Source organism: Erinaceus europaeus, chromosome 23 (assembly GCF_950295315.1).
Source record: "Erinaceus europaeus chromosome 23, mEriEur2.1, whole genome shotgun sequence".
NCBI classification, from domain to species: domain Eukaryota; kingdom Metazoa; phylum Chordata; class Mammalia; order Eulipotyphla; family Erinaceidae; genus Erinaceus; species Erinaceus europaeus.
In genome coordinates this window covers 8,985,853-9,011,466 of record NC_080184.1, presented here as the reverse complement: position 1 = coordinate 9,011,466, position 25,614 = coordinate 8,985,853, and the positions used below count along the sequence as shown (strand labels likewise).

Below are 25,614 nucleotides of genomic sequence, written 5' to 3'. Positions count from 1 at the left end.
CCTACGATTGTTGATCCACATTGAGGGCAAGGTGCTGGAGGCGCCCACAAAGGGTAGGTTCCATTATGTTGTTCCTGATTGATATGTGCAGTGACAGTGGACAGAGGGATATGTTAGAGGTCTAGGTACATCATGTCTGTGTGAAAATCCCAGGGTTCCCTGACTAGGGCCCCAGGTGATGGGGTGGCCTGGTAGTGACCAAAAGAACCATCATTAAAGTATTCTGCTCACTTTCCTTTATCCAGCTTTTGTAGTCCTTACTTTGTCTGACAAGGAGTGATTGAGGGAAGTGAAATAGAAAGTAGGTGAGGAGGGTATCTAGGTCTAAGTAGAAAGTATTTGATTACTTTTTAAAAATAATATTTTAAATATTTATTTTTCCCTTTAGTTGCCCTTGTTTATTATTGTTGTAATTTTTATTTTTATTGTTGTAATTTTTATTGTTGTTATTGATGACATTGTTGTTAAATAGGATAGAGAGAAATGGGGAGAGATGGGGAAGACCTGCTTCACCGCCTGTGAAGCAACTCCCGTGCAGGTGGGGAGCCGGGGGCTCCAACCAGGGTCCTTATGCCGGTCCTTGCGTTTTGCGCCACCTGCACTTAACCCAACTCCCTGATTAAGTACTTTACAGTGTCTTTTTTTTTAGGTCTTTCTGCTTGCTTGCTGCACTTAATTGGATCACTGCAAACTATTATGCACTTTTGCTTTAAGATATATATTTCCCCCTAACTTGTGGATACATGTGCTCTGTCTCTTGGGCCCTGGTCTATATATAGGTTCTGTGGCCTTGTTAGGAAGTGCACCACCCAAGATGGAATTAAGGAGTTTTGTGGATATTTTTTGTTGAAGGAAAAAAGAGGATTTGAATAAGCTATGTCAGTAGAATTATTGGGCTTTGTGAAGGCCCTAATAGGCAGGATACCTTACTAAATGGTCCCAGAACCTCCTTTTTACATTGAAGGGCTAATGTACTGGGCCTTTCATGCATTACAATGTCTTCCCTGTAGTTGCAGTGCTGTCAAATGAAGATGTTGTGCTGCTGGATTTAAAACAGATCTCAAGCTACTGCTGTGATTTCTCTTCATTTTCTGACCTGAAAGAACATTTAGAGAAAGAGGAAGAAATGGCAGTGTCTCAGGTAAGTAACCGCTCCCACATCAGAGTCTGGCTTGTTTTTCCCCCCCTTGAATAAATTGTATTTTAAATTATACATGTTTAATTTACCGCTAGTTTTGCCCACCATCTTTCCTTTCTTTCTTTCTTTCTTTCTTTCTTTCTTTCTTTCTTTCTTTCTTTCTTTCTTTCTTTCTTTCTTTCTTTCTTTCTTCTTTGCCACTGCTCAATTCTGCTTTATGATGATGCAGGGACCTGGGAGCCCCAGGCATGAGAGTCTGTTTACATAAACTTTATGCTAACTCCTCCAACCTCACATTTCTCTTTTAACTTACTCTTAAAATATTTATTTTCCCATTACTGACTCAGTGTCACCATTCTTGGCTGCCTTGTTATAGATATGAGAGAAATGGGTGCATATGATAGGGAGATGGGCCTTAAACCCAGGATCTCACAGATGATCATATGTGCTCTCTACTGGTTTGCTACCATAAAGATCCTGTTGATTTTGAGTACCAAGAGACAACTGCCATGATAGAATGCAACTTGACATACCCAGATATCAAGTTTTAAGCCCTGGCACCAGATATGGACATGAAAAAGGAAATAAAATTATTCCACCAGGAGTGGTGGATCATACACAAATGAAGTTCATTAGAACAGATTTCCTTATATTCATTCAGAGCCTTCTCTTTCTACCCAGGCATTCAATGTGGGATGAAGAATTTTTTTTTCTGATTTTTTTTTTTTGGGGGGAATTCATGTTTTACATTTAACAGTAAGTACAATAATTTGTACATGCATAACATTCCCCAGTTTCCCATATAACAATACAACCCCCACTAGGTCCTCTGTCATCCTACTTGGACCTGTATTCTCCCCACCCACCCACCCCAGAGTCATTTACTTTGGTGCGATACGCCAATTCCATTTCAGGTTCTACTTGTGTTTTCTTTTCTAATCTTGTTTTTCAACTTCGGCCTGAGAGTGAGATCATCCCGTATTCATCCTTCTGTTTCTGACTTATTTCACTCAACATGATTTTTTCAAGGTCCATCCAAGATTGGCTGAAAACGGTGAAGTTACCATTTTTAATAGTTGAGTAGTATTCCATTGTGTATATATACCACAACTTGCTCAGCCACTCATCTGTTGTTGGACACCTGGGTTGTTTCCAGGTTTTGGCTATTACAAATTGTGCTGCCAAGAACATATGTGTGCACAGATCTTTTTGGATGGATGTGTTGGGTTCCTTAGGATATATCCCCAGGAGAGGAATTGCAGGATCATAGGGTAGGCCCATTTCTAGCCTTCTGAGAGTTCTCCAGACTGTTCTCCAGAGGTTGGACCAATTGACATTCACACCAGCAGTGCAGGAGGGTTCCTTTGACCCCACACCCTCTCCAGCATTTGTTGCTGTTACCTTTTCTGATGTATGACATTCTCACAGGAGTGATATCTCATTGTTGTCCTGATTTGCATTTCTCTGACAATCAGAGACTTGGAGCATTTTTTCATGTGTTACTCGGCCTTTTCGATCTCTTCTGTGGTGAATATTCTGTCCAAGTCCTCCCCCCATTTTTGAATGGGGTCATTTGTTGTCTTGTTGAGTTTGGCAAGCTCTTTATATATGTTGGTTATTAACCTCTTGTCTGATGTATGGCATGTAAAGATCTTCTCCCATTCTGTGAGGGGTCTCTTGGTTTGGGTAGTGGTTTCTTTTGCTGTGAAGAAGCTTTTTTATTTGATGTAGTCCCATAGGTTTATACTTGCCTTAGTCTTCTTTGTAATTGGATTTGTTTCATTGAAGATGTCTTTAAAATGTATGCGGAAAAGAGTTCTGCCAATATTTTCCTTTAAGTATCTGATAGTTTGTGGTCTAACATGCAAGTTCTTGATCCACTTAGAATTTACTTTTGTATTTGGTGAGATATAGTGGTTCAGTTTCATTCTGCATGAGACTCTGGTTTCCTCATTTAATAGTCTGAGCCCCTTTGTCGAAAATTATATGTCCATAGGTATAAGGGCTCACTTCTGGGCTCTCAATTCTATTCCACTGGTCAGTGTGTCTATTCATGTTCCAGTACCAAGCAGTTTTAATGACAATGGCCCTATAATACAATTTGAGATCTTGGAGTGTGATGCCTCCGGTTCTGTTCTTTTTTTCTCAAGATTGTTTTTGGCAATTCTAGGTCTTTTCTGGTTCCAGATAAACATTTGTAGCATTTGTTCTATTCTCCTAAAAAATATGCTTGGCATCTTGATAGGGATAGCATTAAATTTGTAGATGGCTCTGGGTAGTATATTCATTTTGATGATGTTAATTCTACTAGCCCATGAACATAGAATATCTTTCCACTTCTTTGTGTCTTCTTCAATTTCCTTGAGTAACTCATAATTTTCAGTATACATCTTTCACTTCTTTGGCTAGGTTTACTACTAGATATTTTATTGTTTTAGTTGCTATAGTAAAAGGAATTGATTTCTGGATTTCAATTTCTTCTAGCTTAGTGCTTGCATAGAGGAATGCCACTGACTTTTGAATGTTAATTTTGTAGCCTGACACCTTACTGTATTGCCTGATGATTTCCAAAAGCTTGCTGGATTCCTTAGGTTTTTCTGTGTATACTATCATGTCATCTGCAAACAGGGAGAGTTTGACTTCATCTCTTTTAATCTGTATCCCTTTAGTTCCTTGCTCCTACCTGATTGCTATGGCAAGAACTTCCAACACTATGTTGAATAGTGATGGTGATAGTGGGCAGCCCTGTCTAGTACCTGATCTGAGTGGAAATGCTTCCAGTTTGTCACCATTGAGTATGATGTTGGCTGTAGGTTTGCTATATATATAGACTCCACTATCTTCAGGAATTTTCCATCTATTCCCATTTTTTTGTAGTGTTTTCATCATAAAGGGAAGTTGTATTTTGTCAAAGGCTTTCTCTGCATCTATTGATATGACCATGTGGTTTTTGGTCTTGCTCAGTGATTTAAAAGCCTCTTTTTTTCTTCTTCTTCTTCTTCTCTGTAGGGTATGGGAGCCTGAGGGCTTCTAAACTATAAGTAGGCTTCTTAGCTTAATCACTGACTCCTGACCAAGAGATAAGGCAGGGTGTGGCAGAGATAGTCCAGTGGTTATGCAAAGAGACTTTCACAGCCCCACAGCTATGCCACCGAGGTATAGGTCTTCTCCTAAGTTTCCTCTGTCCCCTAGTGACCCTCCCTGCCGCTGCTCCAGATTCTGAGGGCAGTAGCAATGGAGACTCAGAGTTGCACTTGGTGAGTCTCCGGGGAGTCCTCTCCTCCCTTCAGCTATCCCCTTGTTGGTGGAACAGACTGGAGGTGGTGTCTCAACTGATAAATCGCCGGACTGTACCCAGCCACTTAATCTCTCCCTAGGCTCCTCTCTGTCACCAGCCACATGTGTTTGCACTCACCAGTGATTCGGTGGGTTCCTGTAGTCATTCCAGTCCTGAACCACTTCAGTTCCAGGTGGTCTCCCTTGGTACTCCCAGCTGATCCGGGAGAGAAGAGTAGAGGAGATAAACACCACCACCAGAAGCCCCACCTCCAGAAGTCCCCCAAACTTTTTTTTTTTAATTTGTCTTATATTTATTCCCTTTTGTTGCCCTTGTTGTTTTTTATTATGGTTATTGTTGTCGTTCTTGTTGGATAGGACAGACAGAAGTAGAGTGAGGGGGATAAGACAGAGGGAAAGAGAAAGATAGACACCAACAGATCTGCTTCACCACTGTGAAGCGACGCCCCTGCAATTGGGGAGCCGGGGGCTCGAACCAGGATCTTTACGCTGGTCCTTGCGCTTCGTGCCACATATACTTGACCCACTGCGCTACAGCCGGACTCCATATGTGCCAAACATTTTAAGTTTGATGTAGTCCTAGTGATTCCTTTTTCCGTTTTCCTTTTATTTTGCCGCTGAGCTCGTCTCAAGACAATTCCAAATCAGATTTTTTTTAAATTATGTTTTTTCTTTTGTTGCCCTTATTTTTTTTATTGTTGTTGTAGTTATTATTGATGTTGTTGTTGGATAGGACAGAGAGAAATGGAGAGAGGGGGAGAGAAAGACACCTGTAGACCTGCTTCACCACCTGTGAAGCAACTCCCCTGTTAGGTGGGGAGCCTGGGGTTTGAACTGGGATCCTTATGCCAGTCCTTGCACTTTGTGTCATGTGCGCTTAACCTGCTGCGCTACCGCCTGACTCCCCAAATCCGACATTATGTACTGTGCTGCAGAGGATGATTTCTCTGTATTTTTTTGGTTATTGGTCTAGCATCCAAGTAATTAATCCATTTTGAGTTTATACATGGTGTCATATGATGGTCTTGTTTGTTCGTTATACATGTGGTGACTCAGTTTCCCCAACATAATTTACAATGGAGACTTCACCTATTTAATGTTCAACATTCATTTTCATGCTCTAAATGTGTTCATAGGGATTTAAAAAAAATTTTTTTTTTTTTTTTTTATTTAGTAAGGAGAAAGAGGAGGAGAGAAAGAACCTGACATCACTCTGGTACATGTGTTGCCAGGGATGGAACTCAGGACCTCCTGCTTGAGAGTCTAATGCTTTATTCACTGCGCCACCTCCTGGACAATATTCATAGGGATTTTGACTGGAATTTCATAGCATCTATATGCCACTTTTAAATGGTCATTTAGTATTGATAATTCTAATCCATGGGTAATCAGTATTGTTTGGCTTATGCCTTTCATTCATTTATTTGCATAGTTATTTTTAGTTTTTGATGATTATTTCTTGGAAAAAAATTGATGCATACCTAGAATTCATATCTATGAGTAGAACAATTAAAAAAAGGATTTGTTGCTGTGGAGAAGAAAATCATGTGTCATCCTGGCTTTACACTTTTCCTTGTTGAGGAGATATATCTTTTTTTCTTTTTAATTCATTTTCCCTTTTGTTGTCCTTGCTGTTTTTCATTGTTGTTGTTTGTTGTAGTTATCATTATTGTTGTTATATAGGACAGAGAGAAATGGGGAGAGGAGGGGAAGACAGAGAGGGAGAAAGAAAGATAGACACCTCTGGAACTGCTTCACCACTTGTGAAGAGACCTCCCTGTAGGTGAGGAGCCGGGGGTTCACACTGGGATCCTTAAGCAGGTCCTTGCGCTTTGCCGCCTGACTCCCTCTATTTACCCTTTAAACAAAAGCACTGGTAGTAAAACTCTTTGTCATGTTCACTATGTTTCTGTAAAACACGTTTTCCACCACTTCATAGGATGATGGCCATAGGTTTGTCCTATGTGGGTATCATTATATTGTGATATTTTTCCTCCTACAATGTCAATTGCTTTCTTCTTCTTTTACTTTTATTTATTTATTTATTTTTTTAACCAGAGCACTGTTCAGCTCTGGTTTATGGTGGTGTGACGGCCTCTGACTCCCTGTTTTATTATTAAGTCTATAAATAATTTATCTAGGAGATAGTTCAGTCCGTAGAGCATACTTTACAATAAGGAGCTGAATTCAAGTTTCCCAGCTATTACATAGGCATGCTATGCATAGGCAAGAAATTTCACAGGTGCTTGAGTTGTCCACATATTTCTGTCTGTCCCTTTCTATCTGCAAAGACAAATACAGTTTGTCAGCCCCCTCATGTGTTACAGGAACCTTGAGGTTGTGCTTCTTCTTCTTCTAGCGTTGGCCCTTCTTCCGTAGCCAGTCAACAGCGTCAGGTTGAGCCTGATGTCAAGTTTCGAGACCTCCTTTGAATCTGGAGAGGTGGCAGTCGTTGACTATGTGGGTCATAGTCTGTCTGGAGCCGCAGGGGCAGTTTGGGTTGTGCTTATAGCAAGCAGTGCTCTCTCCTCACTCTAGTCCCAGTATTATGTCAATGACTGACTGCATTGAATAAGAAAGTGAATTTGAGGGGATGACATAATTTTTATGCAAAAGACTTTCAAGCTTGAGGCTCTATGGTTCTAATGTCAGTCCCCAGCACCACCATAAATTAGAGCTGAGCAGGATTCTCTCCCCCCTCCCTTGTCTCTCTTTCATTAATAAATAAACTATTAAAATAAAAATGGTCCATGGACAACAAAATAGCTAACTCAGACAGTTTTGCTTCTTAGCAATGTGTACAGACTTTATTTGAGCCAGGCCCCCAGCACACTATAAGCAGCTTCAGTGTTGGGATTTCTTTCTGTCTTTGTTTTTTTCTTCCTGAAAAATAACTTAAGGAAGTAAAGCACCACTGATTAAAAATAAAAAATAATTAATTAAATTGTTCACTGACTACTTTCCCAGACCTGACTCTGTTCAGTTTGGTCCTTTTTCTTCTTCTTTTTTTAAAAATTATTTTTATTTTATTTATTTATTTATTTATTTATTTATTTATTTATTGGATAGAGACAGTCAGAAATTGAGAAGAAAGGGGGTGACAGAGAGGGAAAGAGACAGAGAGACACCTGTGGCACTGCTTCACCACTCATGAAGCTTTTCTCCTGCAGGTGGGGACTGGGGGCTTGAACCCAGGTCCTTGTGCATTGTAACATGTGCACTCAACCAGGTGTGCCATCACCTGGCCCCTAGTTTGGTCCATTTTCTTCAGTATCACAAGTTCATTTACCTACCTTCCCCTCTTGAGGGACATATGACCGACCCTGTTACTGTCACAGACCTCCCACAAAATCTCTCTCCTCCTCATAGCCTCTTTTCATATTGCTAAATTATATTTTATTTCCTATTATTGAGATAATTTGAGGAGAAAGTAGACTACTAGATAATACTTTTTTTTTTCCTGCCACCAGGATTATTTCTTGGGCTCAATGTTAGTACTTTTTTTTTTTTTTTTGAGCTGGGAACACAGTTCAATGTTTATTGACGAGCGGGGATGCAGTTCAACAATCTAATTCAACGTTAGTACTTTTAAAGTACTGCTCCAGCAGCCATTTTTCTTTTTTTTTTTTTTCTTTCCATTTTATTTGATAGGACAGAAAAATTGAGAGAGGAGGGGGGATAGAAAGAGAGAAACCTGAAGACCTCCTTCACTGCTGATGAAGTGTCCCCTTTGCAAGTGGGGAGCAGGGCTCAAACCTAGGTCCTGTCATATGGTGATATGTATGATGAACCAGGTGCCCTGACTCTGATAATACTTCTTTGAATCATATAACATTCTTGCCATCCCTAGCTATTTTTTAGACACTACCATTACAGAAAGCCTAATGTGGTATGATCACAGTGAATAATATCATTCCCATGTTTCTATAATGATGTTAACTTTTTAAAGAACTTAAGTGTGACTAGAGATGTTTTCATTTCTAACAAACATCATGATCTTCATCATTTTTTTTCCCCCATCAGGTGCTTGGTGCCTGCAGTATTAATTTGCTATTCCCACTGGTCATTTTCTTTCTTTCTTATATATTTTTAAGTTTTATATAGGTAAAGAGAATAATAAAATAATAATAAAGAGATAGGGAAAGTGAGGTGAGAATGAGGTAGTGATATCTTTTTTTCCCCTTTTGTGCCCTTGTTGTTTATCATTGTTGTTATTATAGCTGTAGTTTTTTGATAGTTCAGAGAGAAATTGAGAGAGGATGGGAAGACAAGAGAGGGGGAGAGAAAGATAGACACTTGCAGTCTTGCTTTACCACCTGTGAACTTAACTCCTTGCGCTACCACCCATCCCCCTATCTAGATCCTTTTATATGGCAAGATGAGAAGCCTATGAGTTGGACTACCATTTACAATTTTACAAAATTACAAAATTTACAAATTACAAAACTGTAGAATGGGGATAGTAACAATAGGAATATCATTCAGTCACTTCAGATGCCAGGAATTGGACTCAGGGCTTCATGGTAGAAAATCCAATGTTGTAATCACTGTACTAACTTCTAGGCATGATCATGAGATTTTCAATTCACCAGAGATATGTTTGCAGATGAGAGAATCATTCATAGGCTAGATAGAGACTGGATGCCTAATCTGCAATCAATCTGAGGTGTTTTCTCACATAAACACATTGCACATATTTTAGGCCTCTGTGACCTATGAAGATGTAACTGTGATATTCACTCAAGAGGAGTGGGCACTATTAAAGCCTTCAGAGAAGCAAATCTACAGAGATGTCATGTGGGAAAATTTCAGGAACATTCTTTCAATAGGTAAGTATAATATGCCTTCATTTGTCACTTAAGAGAACAAATCATTTTTTGTCTACCAATGTGGAAATGGAGGCACTGTTTTGTAAGCAGGGCTTGATTGTGACTCATAATTGATCAAAAATATAATCTACTTGTTTAATTTTTTTATATTTATTTATTTTCCCTTTTGTTAACCTTGTTTTTTATTGTTGTTGTAGTTATTATTGTTATTGATGTCATCATTGTTAGGACAGAGGGAAATGGAGAGAAGAGGGAAGACACAGAAGGGGAGAGAAAGACAGACACCTGCAGACCTGCTTCATTGCCTGTGAAACGACTCCCCTGCATGTGGGGAGCTGGGGGCTGGAACCGGGATCCTTACGCCAGTCCTTGGGCTTTGCACCATGTGCGCTTAACCCACTGTGCTACCACCTGACTCCCCTACTTGTATGATTTCTAATACTTTTTGCATTTTGTAATTTTAGGAGAATTACAAAAGGACCATTCTACCAAAGAGCAGCATAACTCCCAGAGGAGTAAACAAAGGTGAGAGTCACCTTTACAATAGAGCATACTCTCCTAGTCAGAATGCCATTGTGTTTTGAAAAATTTTGTCCCTGTGACAAAATTATTTCATAAAAGATGACTCAGTAAATAGGTTTTAGAGTAGTTGGGCAAGTGGCTCAAAGAGTGATGCATGTGGTATACATGACTGAGATTCTCACTTAAGTCACTGGCAACACAAGTACCATAAATAATGTTTTGGGTTGTTTAGTTTTTCTCCACTTCATGGAAACATCTCTCTCAACAGTGATAAATAAATGATAACTTTAAAAAAACAAGGCAAAGATGCTCATTGTTTACAAAATAGTACACTTGAAAATTATAAGCATATAGCCAAATGTATGAATATGTATGTCATTATGATAGTTATAGGTATTACTATGGAAAAAAATCATTATTTTCAATGAAATTTTTCGACACAAAGTCAAAACATACTGTTAACAAAAAGTAGTTCAAAGTGCCTATAAAGACATCATTTCTTATATAACTTAATACATTTATGTATGATATGAATGCATATTTAGTATTTATCAAATTTTTTGGGCTTTGTTTTATTTTTTACTTTTGAGATTCATTTCATAATTTTGAATATTCATTTTGTCTGTATTTTTAGTCACAATGTTTATGTGATTTATTATTTATAATAATGACCTGCATTTTGCCCAAAAGAATTAATTTTGATTTTTCAATTAAAAGATAATTAACTTCTCATTATTTTACAGCTCTAGAGTGGTGAATATCTCTGAAGGCAAAGAAAGTGAAAATAGTCTGAAGCCTCAAGAATGTGAAGTATACAACAAACTACTCACTTATTCTAGTCATCTTCAAAGACATGAAACAACTAACAGTCTACGGAAACCCTATGAATGTAAACAATGTAGTCAAAAATTTAGTTGTTCCAGTCATCTTCAGAAACATGAAAGAACTCACAAAGGAAGGAAACTCTTTGAATGCAAACTATGTGGTAAACTATTAAGTTGTTCTAGTTCTCTTAAAAAACATGAAAGAATTCACAGTGTAGACAAACCCTATGAATGTAAACTATGTAGTAAAACATTTAGTACCTCTAGCCATCTTAAATATCATGAAAGAACTCACAGTGGAGAGAAACCTTATGAATGTAAACAATGTGGTATAAGATTCAGTTGTTCCAGTTCTCTTCAGGCACATGAAAGAACTCACAGTGGTGAGAAACCCTATGAGTGTAAACTATGTAGTAAAGCATTTCGTCGTTCCGGTCATCTTCGTAGACATGAAAGATCTCACAGCGGAGAGAAGCCCTATGAATGTAAAGAGTGTAATGTAAGATTCAGTTGTTCCAGTTCTCTTCAGGCACATGAAAGAATTCACAGTGGAGAGAAACCCTATGAATGTAAACTATGTAGTAAAACATTCATTACATATACCCATCTTAGATATCATGAAAGAACTCACAATGGACAGAAACCTTATGAATGTAAACAATGTAGTAAAAGATTCAGTTGTCCCAGTTACCTCCAGGCACATGAAAGAGCTCACAGTGGAGAGAAACCCTATGAATGTAAACTATGTAGTAAAACATTCATTCATAGCAGTAATCTTCGTAGACATGAAAGAACTCACAGTGGAGAGAAACCGTATGAATGTAAACACTGTAGTAAAATGTTCAGGACATCCAGTCATCTTAGGTATCATGAAAGAATTCACAGTGGAGAGAAACCCTATGGATGTAAACAATGTAGTAAATCATTTAGTACATCCAGTCATCTTAAATATCATGAAAGAACTCATAGTGGAGAGAAACCCTATGAATGTAAACAGTGTGGTAAAAGATTCAATTGTTCCAGCACTCTTCGGTCACATGAAAGAACTCATAGTGGAGAGAAGCCTTATGAAAATAGTAATGCTTACAGTTGTTCCACTGCTCTGTGAACACATGAAAATATTCACAGTGGAAGTCAATCTTTTGAACATAAATTGAATACTAAAGGCTGGAAAGAGAGAGAGAATCTGAGAGATAATATACTAGTGGTTTAATTCTAAAAATAATAGCTCCCAGATATAAGTTTCAGTACAATGTGTACCAGAATGATATTGTTTTATTGTCTCTCACTCTTGTGTTAATAAATAGCTATTTTTAAAATAATTATTGCGATCTCAGTTCCATTATATACAAGTGAATACATACCTTTGAATATTATGTAAATATTAGGAATATGAATAAGAGGGCTGGGGACACAGGATAATGTTCATGCCAAAAAAAAAAAAACATGCAGGGGTAGATAGCATAATGGTTATGCAAACAGACTGTCATGCCTGAGGCTCTAAAGTCCCAGGTTCAATCCCCTGCACCACCATAAACCAGAGCTGAGCAGTGCTCTGGTTAAAAAAAAAACATGTCTGGGGCTCTGAGGTCCCAGGTTCACTCCCTAGGCCTACCATAAGCCAGAGCTGAATAGTGCTTTGCTATGTCTCTCATAAAAATTAATAGAACAAAAAATATATTTAAAAGATAATTAAGATTTTTTTTTTCTGCCTCCAGGGCTATCTCTCAGTGCCTGCACTATGAATCCAGTGCTCCTGGAGCCTACTTTCCCCATTTTTGTTGCCTTTGTTTTCGATGTTGGATAGGACAGAGAGAAATCGAGAGAGAAGGGGAAGACAGGGGAGCAAGAAAGATAAACAACTGTAGACCTGCTTCACCACTTGTGAAGTGACCATCCCCCTGCAGGTGGGGAGCCAGGACTTGAACTGGGATGCTTCCACTGGTCTTTGCACTTCACGCCATGTGTGCTTAACCTGCTGTGTTACTGCCTGGTCCCCAGAATTTCAGTTCTTTATCTTTAATACTAGCACGTGAAAAAGCCCACTTGGTACTGAAACCTTACTAATGTGAATAATGATTGAATGTATTCAAATAGAATGACATTTTTACATAGATGAAACCACTGGCATTAGAGAAAAGACCTTATAAGTGTAGGCATTGGATAAATACCTTACAGATCTAATAAAGAATTGTAAGGGAGATAGCCAATGAGTATAAAAGCAGTATAATAATAATGAATTGTTTTTTTATTTATTTATTTTCCCTTTTGTTACCTTTGTTTTTCATTGTTGTAGTTATTATTGTTGTTATTGATGTCCTTGTTAGATAGGACAGAGAGAAATGGAGAGAGGAGGGGAAGATAGAAGATGGGGAGAGAAGGATAGACGCCTGCATACTTGCTTCACTGCCTGTGAAGTGACTCCCCTGCAGGTGGGGAGCCGGGGGTTCGAACCAGGATCCTTACACTGGTCCTTGTGCTTTTTCTCACGTGCACTAAACCCACTGCTCTACTGACCGACTCTTCTGCATGTTTTAACCCACTTTTCCCAGCACAGTTTATTGAAGAGTGCCTCCTTCCTCCATTTAATATTTTGGGCCCTCTTATCAAAAATTAAATGTCCATAGGTATGGGGATATAGTTCTGGGCTTTCAATTCTGTTCCACTGGTCTGTGTACCCATTTTTGTTCCAGTACTAGGCTGTTCTGATTATGATGATCTTATAATATAGTTTGAGATCTGGGAGTATGATACTCCAATTCTTTCTTTTTTAAAAAAAAAATTATTTATTTGTTTATTCCCTTTTGTTGCCCTTGTTGTTTTATTGTTGTAGTTATTGTTGTTGTTATTGATGCCATTGTTGTTGGATAGGACAGAGAGAAATGGAGAGAGGAGGGGAAGACAGAGGGAGAGAGAAAGATAGACACCTGCAGACCTGCTTCACAGGACTGCCTGTGAAGCGACTCCCCTGCAGGTGGGGAGCCAGGGGCTCAAACCGGGATCCTTACGCCGGCCCTTGTGCTTTTTGTCAGGTGTGCTTAACCTGCTGCGCTACTGCCTGACTCCCGATACCTCCATTTCTAATTTTTTTCCTCAAGATTGTTTTGGTGATTCTAGAGATTTTCTAGTTCCAGATGAATGATTGTATTTTTGTTCTATTCTCGTAAAGAAACTTGGTGGGACTTTGATGAGTATCGCATTGTATTTGTATATGACTCTGGGTAGAATATTCATCTTGATGATATTAATTCTTCCAATCCATGAGCATGGAATACTTTTCCATTTCTTTGTATCATTTTCTATTTCTTTGAATATCAATTCCTAGTTTTCAGTATGTAATTTTTCAGTTCGTTGCTCAGATTTATTCCTAGGTATTTTATTGATTTTGCTGCAATAGTGAGTGAATGTGATTTCTGGATATCCTCTTCTTTGGACTTAGTGTTTGCATAAAGTAATGCAAGGCATCACACTGCCAGATCTTAAACTATATTATATGATCATAATCAAAACAGCCTGGTATTGGAACAAAAATAGGTACACAGACCAGTGGAACTGAACTGAAAGTCCAGAACTAAACTCCCATACTAATTGACATCTAATTTTTGATAAAGTGGCCCAAATTATTAAATGGAGTAAGGAGGGTCTCTTCAATAAATGGTGCTGGGAAAACTGTGTTGAAACTTACAGAATAATGTAACCCAACCACCTTATCTCACCAGAAACCCCAGATAAATCAAGGGCCTGGATGTTAGACCAGAAAATATCAAATATTTAGAGGAAAATATTGGTAGAGCACTTTTCCACCTAAACCTCAAGGCTATCTTTGATGATACAAGGTTCCTGAATTTTTAACAGTTTGTTCTGCTTTATATCTTAATGCTTTTTCAGTTACCAAGTTGCAGATGCTGCTACAATGCTGCCAACCTGTCTTCCCTGGATAGATGATCTCACCAATCTACTCTGGAACCCCACCTCTCCAGACCCCTGCCCCACTAGGGAAAGATAGAAAAAGGTTGAGAGTATGGATCGACCTGCCAATGCCCATGTACAGCAGAGAAGCAATTACAGAAGCCAGACCTTCCACTTTCTCACCCCATAATGATCCTGGGTCCATACTTTCAGAGGGATAAAGAATAGGAAAGGCATCAAGGGAGGGGGGTGGGTGGGCATGGAGCTCTGGTGGTAGGAATTTTGTGGAATTGTACCCCTCTTATTCTATGGTTTTATCAATCATTATTTAAAGAGAAAGAAAGAAACAAACAATGGGAAGGAAAGAATAATTAAGAATTGGGGAGAGAGTACAACAGCACATATAAGTTGCATTCAAGAAGAATCAGGTTCAATTGCTGGGGCTGAGTAATAACTGATGCTCTAGAGAAAAGCAAGAGAAGAGAGAAGCAAATGGAGGACAATAATGAGTTTTCACAGACTGTTGTAACTCTCAGGGTAAGGAGGGGACCATCTCACCCTCCAGACTTGCCAAACAAGATGTATACCTCATTGTTCAGTTGTTCTCATAACAGGTTGCCTTGAGCAGTGATGGGCTGTCCTAATCACATTTTCAGCTTCTGTAATTGTGCTTGCTTCCTGCATTTGCATATATATATTTTTTTTCCAATAAGGATATGGTTTTCCCTATAAAAACTTGCTTGAAGGGAGTCGGGAGGTAGCACAGTGGGTTAAGCACAGTTGGTGCAAAACTCAAGGACCAGAAAAAGGATCCCAGTTTGAGCCCCCGGCTCCTCACCTGCAGGGGAATCGCTTCACAGGTGGTGAAGCAGATTTGCAAGTGTCTGTTTTTCTCTCCCTCTCTGTCTTCCCCTCCTCTCTCCATTTCTTTCTGTCCTATCCAACAATGATGACCTCAAGAACAACAACAATAAAACAACAAGGGCAATAAAATAAAATTAAAAAAGGGAATAAATAAAATAAGAAAAAGAAAGACACGATTTCTTTAAAAAAAAAAAAAACCTGCTTGAACGAGAGCTCAGGACTAAACTCTGAGCAGCACTTTAGCTGTGAGTGTACTCACTAGCCAGCTGAATAAACTCTCAAATTTGGCCGAACTGGTCTCGGGTGGTCCCTGACGTTAACCACATAACACAGAATACTGCTCAACTCTGGCAAATTGTGGGGCTGGGTGGAACCTGGGCCTCTGGGCTTCAAGCATGCAAGTCTTGAGTTCTGCCACTAAGTTATCTCCCGAGCTCAAAAGCTGTGATTGCTTAACCTTTCTAATATCTTCAAAACCCAGGACACCAGCAGGTAGCTCACGTGGTGCAAACCGCATGGACAGGCGTAAGGATCCTCATTAGAGTCGCCAGCTCCCCACCTGCAGGGGAGTTGCTTCACAAGCGGTGAAGCAGGTCTGCAGGTGTCTGTCTGTCATACCCCCCACCCCCCCACCCCCGTCTTCCCCTCATCTCTCCGTTTCTGTCCTATCCAACAATGACGACATCAATAACTACAATAAAACAAGGGCAACAAAAGGGAAGATAAATAAATATTAAAAATTTATTTATTTATTATTTTTTTTCTTTTTTATTTAAGAAAGGATTAATTAACAAAACCATAGGGTAGGAGGGGTACAACCCCACACAATTCCCACCGCCCAATCTCCATATCCCACCCCCTCCCCCGATAGCTTTCCCATTCTCTATCCCTCTGGGAGCATGGACCCAGGGTCTTTGTAGGTTGCAGAAGGTAGAAGGTCTGGCTTCTGTAATTGCTTCCCCGCTGAACATGGGCGTTGACTGGTCGGTCCATACTCCCAGTCTGCCTCTCTCTTTCCCTAGTAGGGTGGGTCTCTGGGGAAGCTGAGCTCCAGGACACATTGGTGGTGTCTTCAATCCAGGGAAGTCTGGCCGGCATCCTGATGACACCTGGAACCTGGTGACTGAAAAGAGAGTTAACATACAAAGCCAAACAAATTGTTGAGCAATCATGGACCCAAAGCTTGGAAAAGTGGAGAGGAAGTATTAGGGAGGTACTCACTGCAAACTCTAGTGTACTTCTGCTTTCTTACTTTGGTGCCATACTCCAAACTCAGTCAATTTCTGCTTTGCGTTTCTACTTCTTTTTTTTTTTTTTTTTTTACATGCATAACATTCCCCAGATTCCCATTTAACAATACAACCCCCACTATTTCATTCATCATCTTTCATGGACCTGTATTCTCCCCACCCACCCACCCACCCACCCCAGAGTCTTTTACTTTGGTGTAATACTCCAATTCCATTTCAGGTTCGACTTGTGTTTTCTTTTCTAATCTTGTTTTTCAACTTCGGCCTGAGAGTGAGATCATCCCGTATTCATCCTTCTGTTTCTGACTTATTTCACTCAACATGATTTTTTCAAGGTAAAAATTTATTTAAAAAAAAATTTATTTTAAAAACAAACAGGACACCATTGGGTCCAGCCCCAGATAACCACAGCCAAAGTGACAAAATTTTAGAGCCCCCACCTTCTAACCCAAGGTCACTGGTAAAGCAAGCTCATCTTCCCATCACCCAAGGAAGCCATGGGGAAGGTGCTACCATGAGGCAGGGTAGGGAGTCTAACCTCCCCCCCACAGGCAGGACAGAATGGGAGCAGAAGCCCTCTTTTATTTTATGGTCCACTTCCAGAGGAGACGGGGTAATGAGCAGGAGGTGGTCAGCAGGAGAGAATGAGAGCAGGAAGGAGGCAGGAAGAGAGAGGTGAAGAGCAGCTACAGGAGTGGGCATGCAGCTGGGGCTCTGAGGAGGGAAGCAGACCAAACAAAGAGCTTAGAGCACAGAGGTACTAGGAGAAAGCATGCCAAGGACAGTTGGTTGCTTGCTGCCTGCTATTCACTCAGCCACAGCTGATTAATGGGCCTCTTTCAAGCTGTCAGAGCCAAGCTACCTTCCGGGTGGAGGTGAGGCCTGCCCAAAGTTTACATTTCCATGGAGGGCACAGGCACACAGGGAAGATTAGGTTGCAGGCCAACAGTGCAGGCAGCTTCGCCAACCCAGCCTCTTGCCTCTGCCTGGATCAGGGAGGTGCGCCAGAGGGGTCACTGGGGCTGGGTTCCCCTGCCAAGCTGACCGCTGTACCTCAGCTGGAACCCCATGTTAGTGGGCTCTAGCTTGTACAGTCCAGACAGTGCATCTTATTAGCCTGAGTGCCTGAACTTGGCCGCCTGCCCCTGTGGCCCAGGTTCAGTATCTGTTCTTCACTGCTCACCAGGATGTCCCTGCCTCAGAAAGCAGGTGACAAGTCCCCACATTTCCCATATCCTGCTGCCCATCTTCTCCCTCTTATTGTCCTCTCCTCCGCAAGGAGGCTGGGATGTAATCTGAACCAGGCCTCGCATAGAGGGGTGACTCAGGAAGGGAGTATGGAGTTCCTCAGGTCTACCCTGCCAGTGTGGAAGTGAGTTGGTGCCTTCAGTGCCCAATCACCTGGTGTGAGCGAGAGTCCTCCCCCCTCCACAGTGGTTCTGTCTCTTGCTTCCAGACTATCTTGAGTCCCCTATTACCATTTGCACAGCATAACCTATATTCGTGGGTGCTGTTCAGCATCTAGAATGAGGTGAGATGTCCAAATTCCAGCAGTAAGTGTCCTCCTTGTTTGATTAGGGCTGGGGTGGGGGGTGGACTACAGACTCATATCTATTCTGGGAGCCCTCTCTTCCCCTTCTCTCCCACTGTTCTTCTGTCCTTCTGACTCTCCATCTCTCCTTCTGTCACTATCTCTGTCTCTTTCAAATAACTGACTCTGTGTGGACACTCTTCACCAGATGCCAACTAGATTCTTCATACACCGGGTGAATAGTGGAATATTGGAAGGCACCTGGGCAGAAGCAAAAGAAGTCCTGCCTCCCCTCCCACCCCCACCCCCGGAACTGGGTCCGAGTGAGCAGAGTAGAAGCTGCCCAGACAGGAGGGTAAGAGCTGAACCCTGGGGTCAGCAGGTTGGAGTTTCAGTCCGGCTCTACTACTTTCTGGCTGTGTGGGGGACAATTTTTTTTTTTAATTTTTTTATTATCTTTATTTATTTATTGGATAGAGACAGAAGTTGAGAGGGAAGGGAGGGATAGTGAGGGTGAGAGACAGAGAGACACCTGCAGGCCCTGCTTCACCACTTGTGAAGCTTTCCCCTTGCAGATGGGAACCGGGGGCTTAAACCTGGGTCCTTGCACATTGTAACGTGTGCGCTCAACCAGGTGCGCCACCACCCAGGGGCCAGTTATTTTATACATTTTTTCCACCAGGTGTATTGTGGAAGCTTAGTGCCTACATTATACACTACTCTCAGCAGTCATTTTTATTATTTTTTCATTTGATAGGACAGATAGAAATTGAGAGGGTGAGTGAGATAACAGGAAGAGAGAGATACCTAAAGACCTATTTTTTTTAAGTATGTATATATGTATTTATGGATAAAGATGGAGAGAAATTGAGAGGAAGAGCTAGAAAGGGAGACAGAGAGTATCACCTGCAGCATTGTTTCACCACTTGTGAAGCTCCCCTCACCCCACAGGTGGGGAGAGGGGGCTTGAACCCCAATCCTTGAGCACAATTACGTGTGCCCAGCCCAAGACCTGCTTTACTGCTTGTGAAGTGTCCTCCCTGCAGGTGGCGAGTGGGAGTTAGAACGTGGGCCCTCATGAGTGGTAATGAGTGTGCTGAACCTGGCACAACACAGCAGGTCCCTCTGGGTCAGTTACTCTTTGAACCCCAGTTTGCTCATCTGTGGGAGGGTCTAGGAGAGTCATCTCCATGGACCTGGCTGGTGAATTTAAAGAGGGATCCATTCCCAGTAGCTCCTGGCACAGTCCACAACAGCATTTGCTCAATGGGACATATTATTAGGATTAGAGCCCTAAAGAAATCTACAAATAGGACAGGGGTGGACAGCATAATGGTTATGCAAAGAGACTCTCATGCCTAAGGCCCATAGTCCCAGGTTCAATCCCCCCACAGCACTATAAGTCAGAGCTGATCAGTGCTCTGGTTTAAAAAAAAAAAAAAGCAGGGGAGTCAGGCGGGTAGTGCAGCAGGTTAAGCACACATGGTGCAAAGCCCAAGGACCTGCGTAAGGATCCCAGTTCGAGCCCCCGGCTCCCCACCTGCAGGGGAGTCACTTCACACGCGGTGAAGCAGGTCTGCAGGTGTCTGTCTTTCTCTCCCCTCTCTGTCTTCCCCTCCTCTCTCCATTTCTCTTTGTCCTATTCAACAATGACGACATCAATAACAACAACAATAAAAACTACAACAATAAAAAGAACAAGGGCAACGAAAGGGAATAAATAAATATTTTTTTAAAAAGCAGGGGGGCAGGTGGTGGGGCACCAGGTTAAGTGCTCAGATAATAGTGCATAGGGACCCAGCTTCAAGTCTATGACCCCCACCTGCAAGGGAAAAGCTTCAGGAGTGGTGAAGCAGGGCTGCAGAGGTCTCTCTGTCTCCCTCTCTTTCAATTTCTCTCTGTCTCCATCTAATAATAAATAAATAAAATCTTTGTTTAAAAATCTAGAAATAAAAATATCTAGAAATAACTAGAGCCCTGTGTGTGGCAAGAAGCCTCAGAAAAAGTTTCCAGATGTAGGATAATTTGGTTTGGTGCTGGTAGGAGCTTGGTGGCATTCTGAACACAAACACATTTCTCCAAGTATGACTTCCCCAGGTTTGGGGATATTTTAATGTTTATTTATTTATTTCCTTTTGTTACCCTTGTTGTTTTATTGTTGTAGTTATTATTGATGTCGTTGGATATGACAGAGAGAAAAATTTTTTTCCTTTCATATACATGTCTTTTAAAAAAATTTCTTTATTGGGGAATTAATGCTTTACATTCGACAGTAAATACAATAGTTTGTACATGCGTAACATTTCCCAGTTTTCCATATAACAGGACAGAGAGAAATGGAGAGGAAGGGAAGACAGAGAGGGGGAGAGAAAGATAGACACCTGCAGACCTGCTTCACCGCCTGTGAAGTGACTCCCCTGCAGGTGGGGAGCCGGGAGTTTAATCAGGATCCTTATGCTGGTCCTTGCACTTTGCGCCATGTGTGCTTTACCTGCTGCACTACCTCCTGACTTCCTAGGGTTGGGTATTTGAACCAAAGGTCAAGGCTGCATTTTATTTAAACCAGAGCAATGCTCAGTTTTGGCATATAGCAGTGCAAAGAATTAAACCTGGGACTCCAGAGTCTCAGGCATGAGTCTGTTTGCTTAACCTCAAATTTCTCTCACCTGTCCTGCATTCTCTCTCTCTCTCTTTATTATTTTTTTAATATTTATTTATTCCCTTTTGTTACCCTTGTTGTTTTTATTATAGTTATTGTTGTTGTTATTGATGTTGTCATTGTTGGATAGGACAGAGAAATCAAGAGAGGAGGAGAAGAAAGGGGGAGAGAAAGATAGACACCTGCAGACCTGCTTCACCGCTTGTGAAGTGACTCCCCTGCAGGTGGGGAGCCGGGGGCTCGAACCAGGATCCTTATGCTGTGCTTTGCGCCATGCATTCTCTTTTAACTAGACCTAAGGAGACTATCTCTGGACTGTCACCCTGGAAGGCAGCACTCTGCACCTGACTGGGTCAGGGTTTCCTCTGAGATAGCAAAGCAGTGTGCAACATGAGCTGCTGTCCCAACACCTTCTCTTTCCAGGAGACACAGAGCAGGGAGAGAGGTCTTCCCCACAAAGTCCCTCGGGAGATTACTAAGTAGTACCTCATATAAACACCTCATATAAACTTTGGACCCACAGGCTTCTCAGAAAGTGATCCAACAGCCAGAGAGAAGGGGTCAAGGGATCAAGAACTATCTGTCCTCATAAATTACTTTGTATCATGCAGGGACCTCCAGACCTGATCTGAATCAGCAGTTCTAAATCTTTCTCTGAAATAATGACTCACTGAAGGTCAGTGTGGTTGCCTGGACAGCCAGAACCTTGTGAAAACTACAAAGTGGCAGTCATCATTGGCTGAGTGCATAGGCGTTTTCCCCGGACAGTCCTAGGAAGTAGAGAACAGCTGGCATTTCCCAGATGAGCCAGAAGGTCAGGGCACACAATATACTTGTCTTGCAGACGGCCACCCAAGTCTAGCCCTCAAAGTCTACCTCTTAGGTGCTGTGAGTCCCCTCTATTGGGTATGTTGAGTGAGAGGAAAGGTTAACTGGGGCCTTCCCCAGCTCTCTCCCATGTGGGTTTATCAAAGGTCCTTTTGAAATAATTATAACACTCCATGAAGAGTATGCAAGTTCCAAATATTTTTTTTAATTAGTGATGAGATAGAAATAGTGCAGAATTGAAGTTAAAATGAAGAGAAAGTTTATAGAGTTAGGGTCCCTGAGGTCCTGGAAATATTACAAAAGGTCTCTTGATATAAATGCCCCCCCTCGAGAGTCGGGCGGTGGCGCAGCAGGTTAAGCACACGTGCGGCCAAGCGCAAGGACCGGCCTAAGGGTCCCAGTTTGAGCCCCCAGCTCCCCACCTGCAGGGGAGTCACTTCACAGGCAGGGAAGCAGGTCTGCAGGTGTCTGTCTTTCTCTCCCCCTCTCTGTCTGCCCCTCCTCTCTCCATTTCTCTCTGTCCTATCCAACAACGATGACACCAACAACAGCAACAATAATAACCACAACAATAAAACAAGGGCAACAAAAGGGAGTAAATAAATAAGTGCCCCCTCTTAAACCCTATTTACCCTAATCCAGGTCAGTTTCCCATTGGCCTGCTGAAATTGCCAAGTGTGGTTCCCTTATCTAAACTCCTCCCATAGTGTGCAGTGGTATTCTTGTGCCCTAACTCCTATTTCCTATGTGTGCCAGTGTGGTACAGCCAAGTGTCTGTGTTTCCAGGCTCTATTCCCTGACCTTTACAGATGAACCGCCAAGATGCCTCAGTATGAAGCTTCCCTGATGCTGGCAGGCTGCCTCTGAGAAAGTGTCCACTTTATAGATCAGGCTGGTAGGGACATGGTTTTCGTGGCCTGCTTGAGGCTGCATTGCAAAGGATATAGCCCATGAGAAATGAAAGGAAGATAGGATATGTTAGCTTCTGCAATGGAATGGGCCTCAGATCAGAGAACTAATCCCAAATTTAGTCTTTATTAAAGATACACTTTATTTATTTTAACTTTTTAAAAAATATATTTTCTTATTTATTTATTGGATAAAGATTAAAGCCAAGGGAGTCGGGCGGTAGCACAGCGGGTTAAGCGCAGGTGGCGCTAAGCACAAGGACCAGTGTAAGGATCCTGGTTCGAGCCCCCGGCTCCCCACCTGCAGGGGAATCGCTTCACAAGCAGTGAAACAGGACTGCAGGTGTCTATCTTTCTCCCCCCTTCCTTGTCTTCCCCTCCTCTCTCCATTTCTCTCTGTCCTATCCAACAACAACGAGATCAACAACAACTACAACAATAAAACAACAAGGGCAACAAAAGGGAATAAATATTTTTTTAAAAAACAAAGATTAAAGCCAAAAATTGAGGGGAAGGAGAGAGCCTGAAAGATACCTGCAGCAAGTTGTGGTATATATACATAATGGAATACCACTCAGCTGTAAAAAATGGTGACTTCACCGTTTTCAGCCAATCTTGGATGGACCTTGAAAAAATCATGTTGAGTGAAATAAGTCAGAAACAGAAGGATGAGTATGGGATGATCTCACTCTCAGGCTGAAGCTGAAAAATAAGATCAGAAAAGAAAACACAAGTAGAACCTGAAATGGAATTGGCGTATTACACCAAAGTAAAAGACTCTGGGGAGGGTGGGTAGGTGGGGAGAATACACATCCAAGAAGGATGACAGAGAACCTAGTGGGGGTTACTGTTATATGGAAAACTGGGAAATATTATGCATGTACAAACTATTGTATTTACTGTTGAATGTAAATAATCAATTCTCCTATAAAGAAATTTTTAAAAAAAGAAGAAGAGAAAACACAAGTTGAACCAGAACTAGAGTTGGCGTATTGCACCAAAGTAAAAGACTCTGTGGTGGGCGGGTGAGGGGGTTTTGGGGGGGATGTACAGGTCCAAAAAAGGATGACAGAGGACCTAGTGGGGGTTGTATTGTTATATGGAAAACTTGGAAATGTTATGCATGTACAAACTATTGTATTTACTGTCGAATATAAAACATTAAAAAAAAGAAGAAATCTGAATTTTGCAAATAGAAATGGACGTAGAAATTACTAGTATTCTCTCAAGTTAGAACAAGACAGTTCTGAGACTTGGTCTTAATTTACTTCTGAATCGCTGTTGAGAAAAGAAGGAGGAAAAATCTTATGGAAAGCTGTCTCATGATGTCAGTAGACTGAAAGAAACGTATGAAGTTTTAATGGCCAGATTTCCCAATCTTCAATTTGCCTACAGGTAACAGATTTAAATCTCCCCCCAACCTCCATTATCACTGTATTGAGGAAATATTTATTTACAGGGTTTCTGTTGTTACAAGGATACTTTTCTGCACCTCCCCCCAAAACTTGAGTTTTGTATCTTTCCCATTTTTGCCTCCAGGGTTATTGCTGGATCTTAGACTCAACCTGACGCTGTTGACTGGCTACGGAAGAAGGGCAAACGCTAGAAGTGCTGCACTACGAATCCACTGCTCCTGAAGGCTATTTTTTCCCTTTTGTTGCCCTTCCTATCATTGTTATTATTACTGTTATTGCTGTCATTGTTGTTGGATATGACAGAGAGAAGTCAAGATAGGATAGGAAGACAGGAGGAGAGAAAGACACCTGAAGACCTACCTCATCGCTTGTGAAGCAACTCCCCTGCAGGTGGGGACCCGGGGGTTCAAACTGGGTTCTTATCACTGGTCCTTGCACTTTGCACCCTGTGTGCTATCGCACAGCCCCTGGTTTGCATATTTCTATACAAAATATATTTTCATTTAAGTTGAAAAAACAATCAAAATTTTGCTCATTCTGAAATATATATATGAGAATTATTATTTTAAGCTTCTTTTCCCTGAGATATACATCACTACATTTATTATTTTTTTTTAGTGTTGGTGCTGGGGCTCAGTGCCTGCATAATGAATCCACTGTTTCTAGTGAGCATTTTTCCTCCCCCCCCCTTTTATTTGAGAGAGGGTATGTAAAGGAAGAGAGAAAGAATACTGATAGTGAAGCTTTCCCCTCTCTAGATGGGGTAGGGTCTTGAACCTAGCTCAGATATGAGAATAGCTGTATGTGCCCTTTTTTGTGGGTCATTGGCTTGTATGATAGTTTTCCATACTTTCACTTTGAGTCTGTGTTTGTCTTGTTGAGTTAGGTGGGTTTCCTGTAGACAGCATATTGTTCGGTTGTGTTTTCTTATCCATCTTCCTACTCTGTGCCTTTTAATAGATGAATTCAAGCCATCGACATTTATTGATAGCAAAGATTGAAGATATTTCAACCCCATTCTTGTAGATTTTTTATTAAAATTTTTTTAAATATTTATTTTTATTTATTTATTCCCTTTTGTTGCCCTTATTTTATTGTTGTAGTTATTATTGTTGTTGTCGTTGTTGGATAGGACAGAAAGAAATGGAGAGAGGAGGGGAAGACAGAGAGGAGAGAAAGATAGACACCTGCAGACCTGCTTCACCGCCTGTGAAGCGACTCCCCTGCAGGTGGGGAGCCGGGGTTCCAACCGGGATCCTTATGCAGGTCCTTGTGCTTTGCGCCACCTGCGCTTAACCCGCTGCGCTACAGTCCGACTCCCTCTTGTAGATTTTTAGTGTTCTGATATATGAGATATTTATGGTGGTCTGACTGTTTATAGGAGACCTTTCAGAACTTCTTTCAGGGCAGGCTTAGTGATAGTTGATTTTTTTTTTTTTTTTTTGCCTCCAGGGTTATCGCTGGGGCTTGGTGCCTGCACTATGAATTCACTGCTCCTGGAGGCTATTTTTCCCATTTTGTTGCCCTTATTATTATTGTTGTCATTGCTATTGTTGTTGCTGGATAGGACAGAGAATTCAAGAGAGGAGGGGAAGACAGAGAGGGGGAGAGAAAAATAGACACCTGCAGACCTGCTTCAC

General features: G+C 41.3%; 1 protein-coding gene across 3 annotated transcripts in view; it reads left to right on the top strand.

Moving 5' to 3' along the window:
* Nucleotides 1-11,932, top strand: part of LOC103127014 (zinc finger protein 709-like) — a 35,983-nt gene extending 24,051 nt beyond the window's left edge. The window contains exons 2-5 of one of the 3 annotated variants that reach the window (XM_060182151.1): nt 1,011-1,141; nt 9,138-9,264; nt 9,729-9,789; nt 10,530-11,932. In XM_060182151.1, coding sequence (XP_060038134.1) covers nt 1,127-1,141; nt 9,138-9,264; nt 9,729-9,789; nt 10,530-11,718 — 1,392 coding nt within the window. In that variant the 5' untranslated portion in view covers nt 1,011-1,126 and the 3' untranslated portion in view covers nt 11,719-11,932. Of the gene's footprint in view, nt 1-651; nt 1,142-9,137; nt 9,265-9,728; nt 9,790-10,529 lie in introns of those variants that run through there. The other 2 variants (XM_060182152.1, XM_016194712.2) reach the window with 2 other exon arrangements.
* The last annotated feature ends 13,682 nt before the right edge of the window (nt 11,933-25,614 follow it).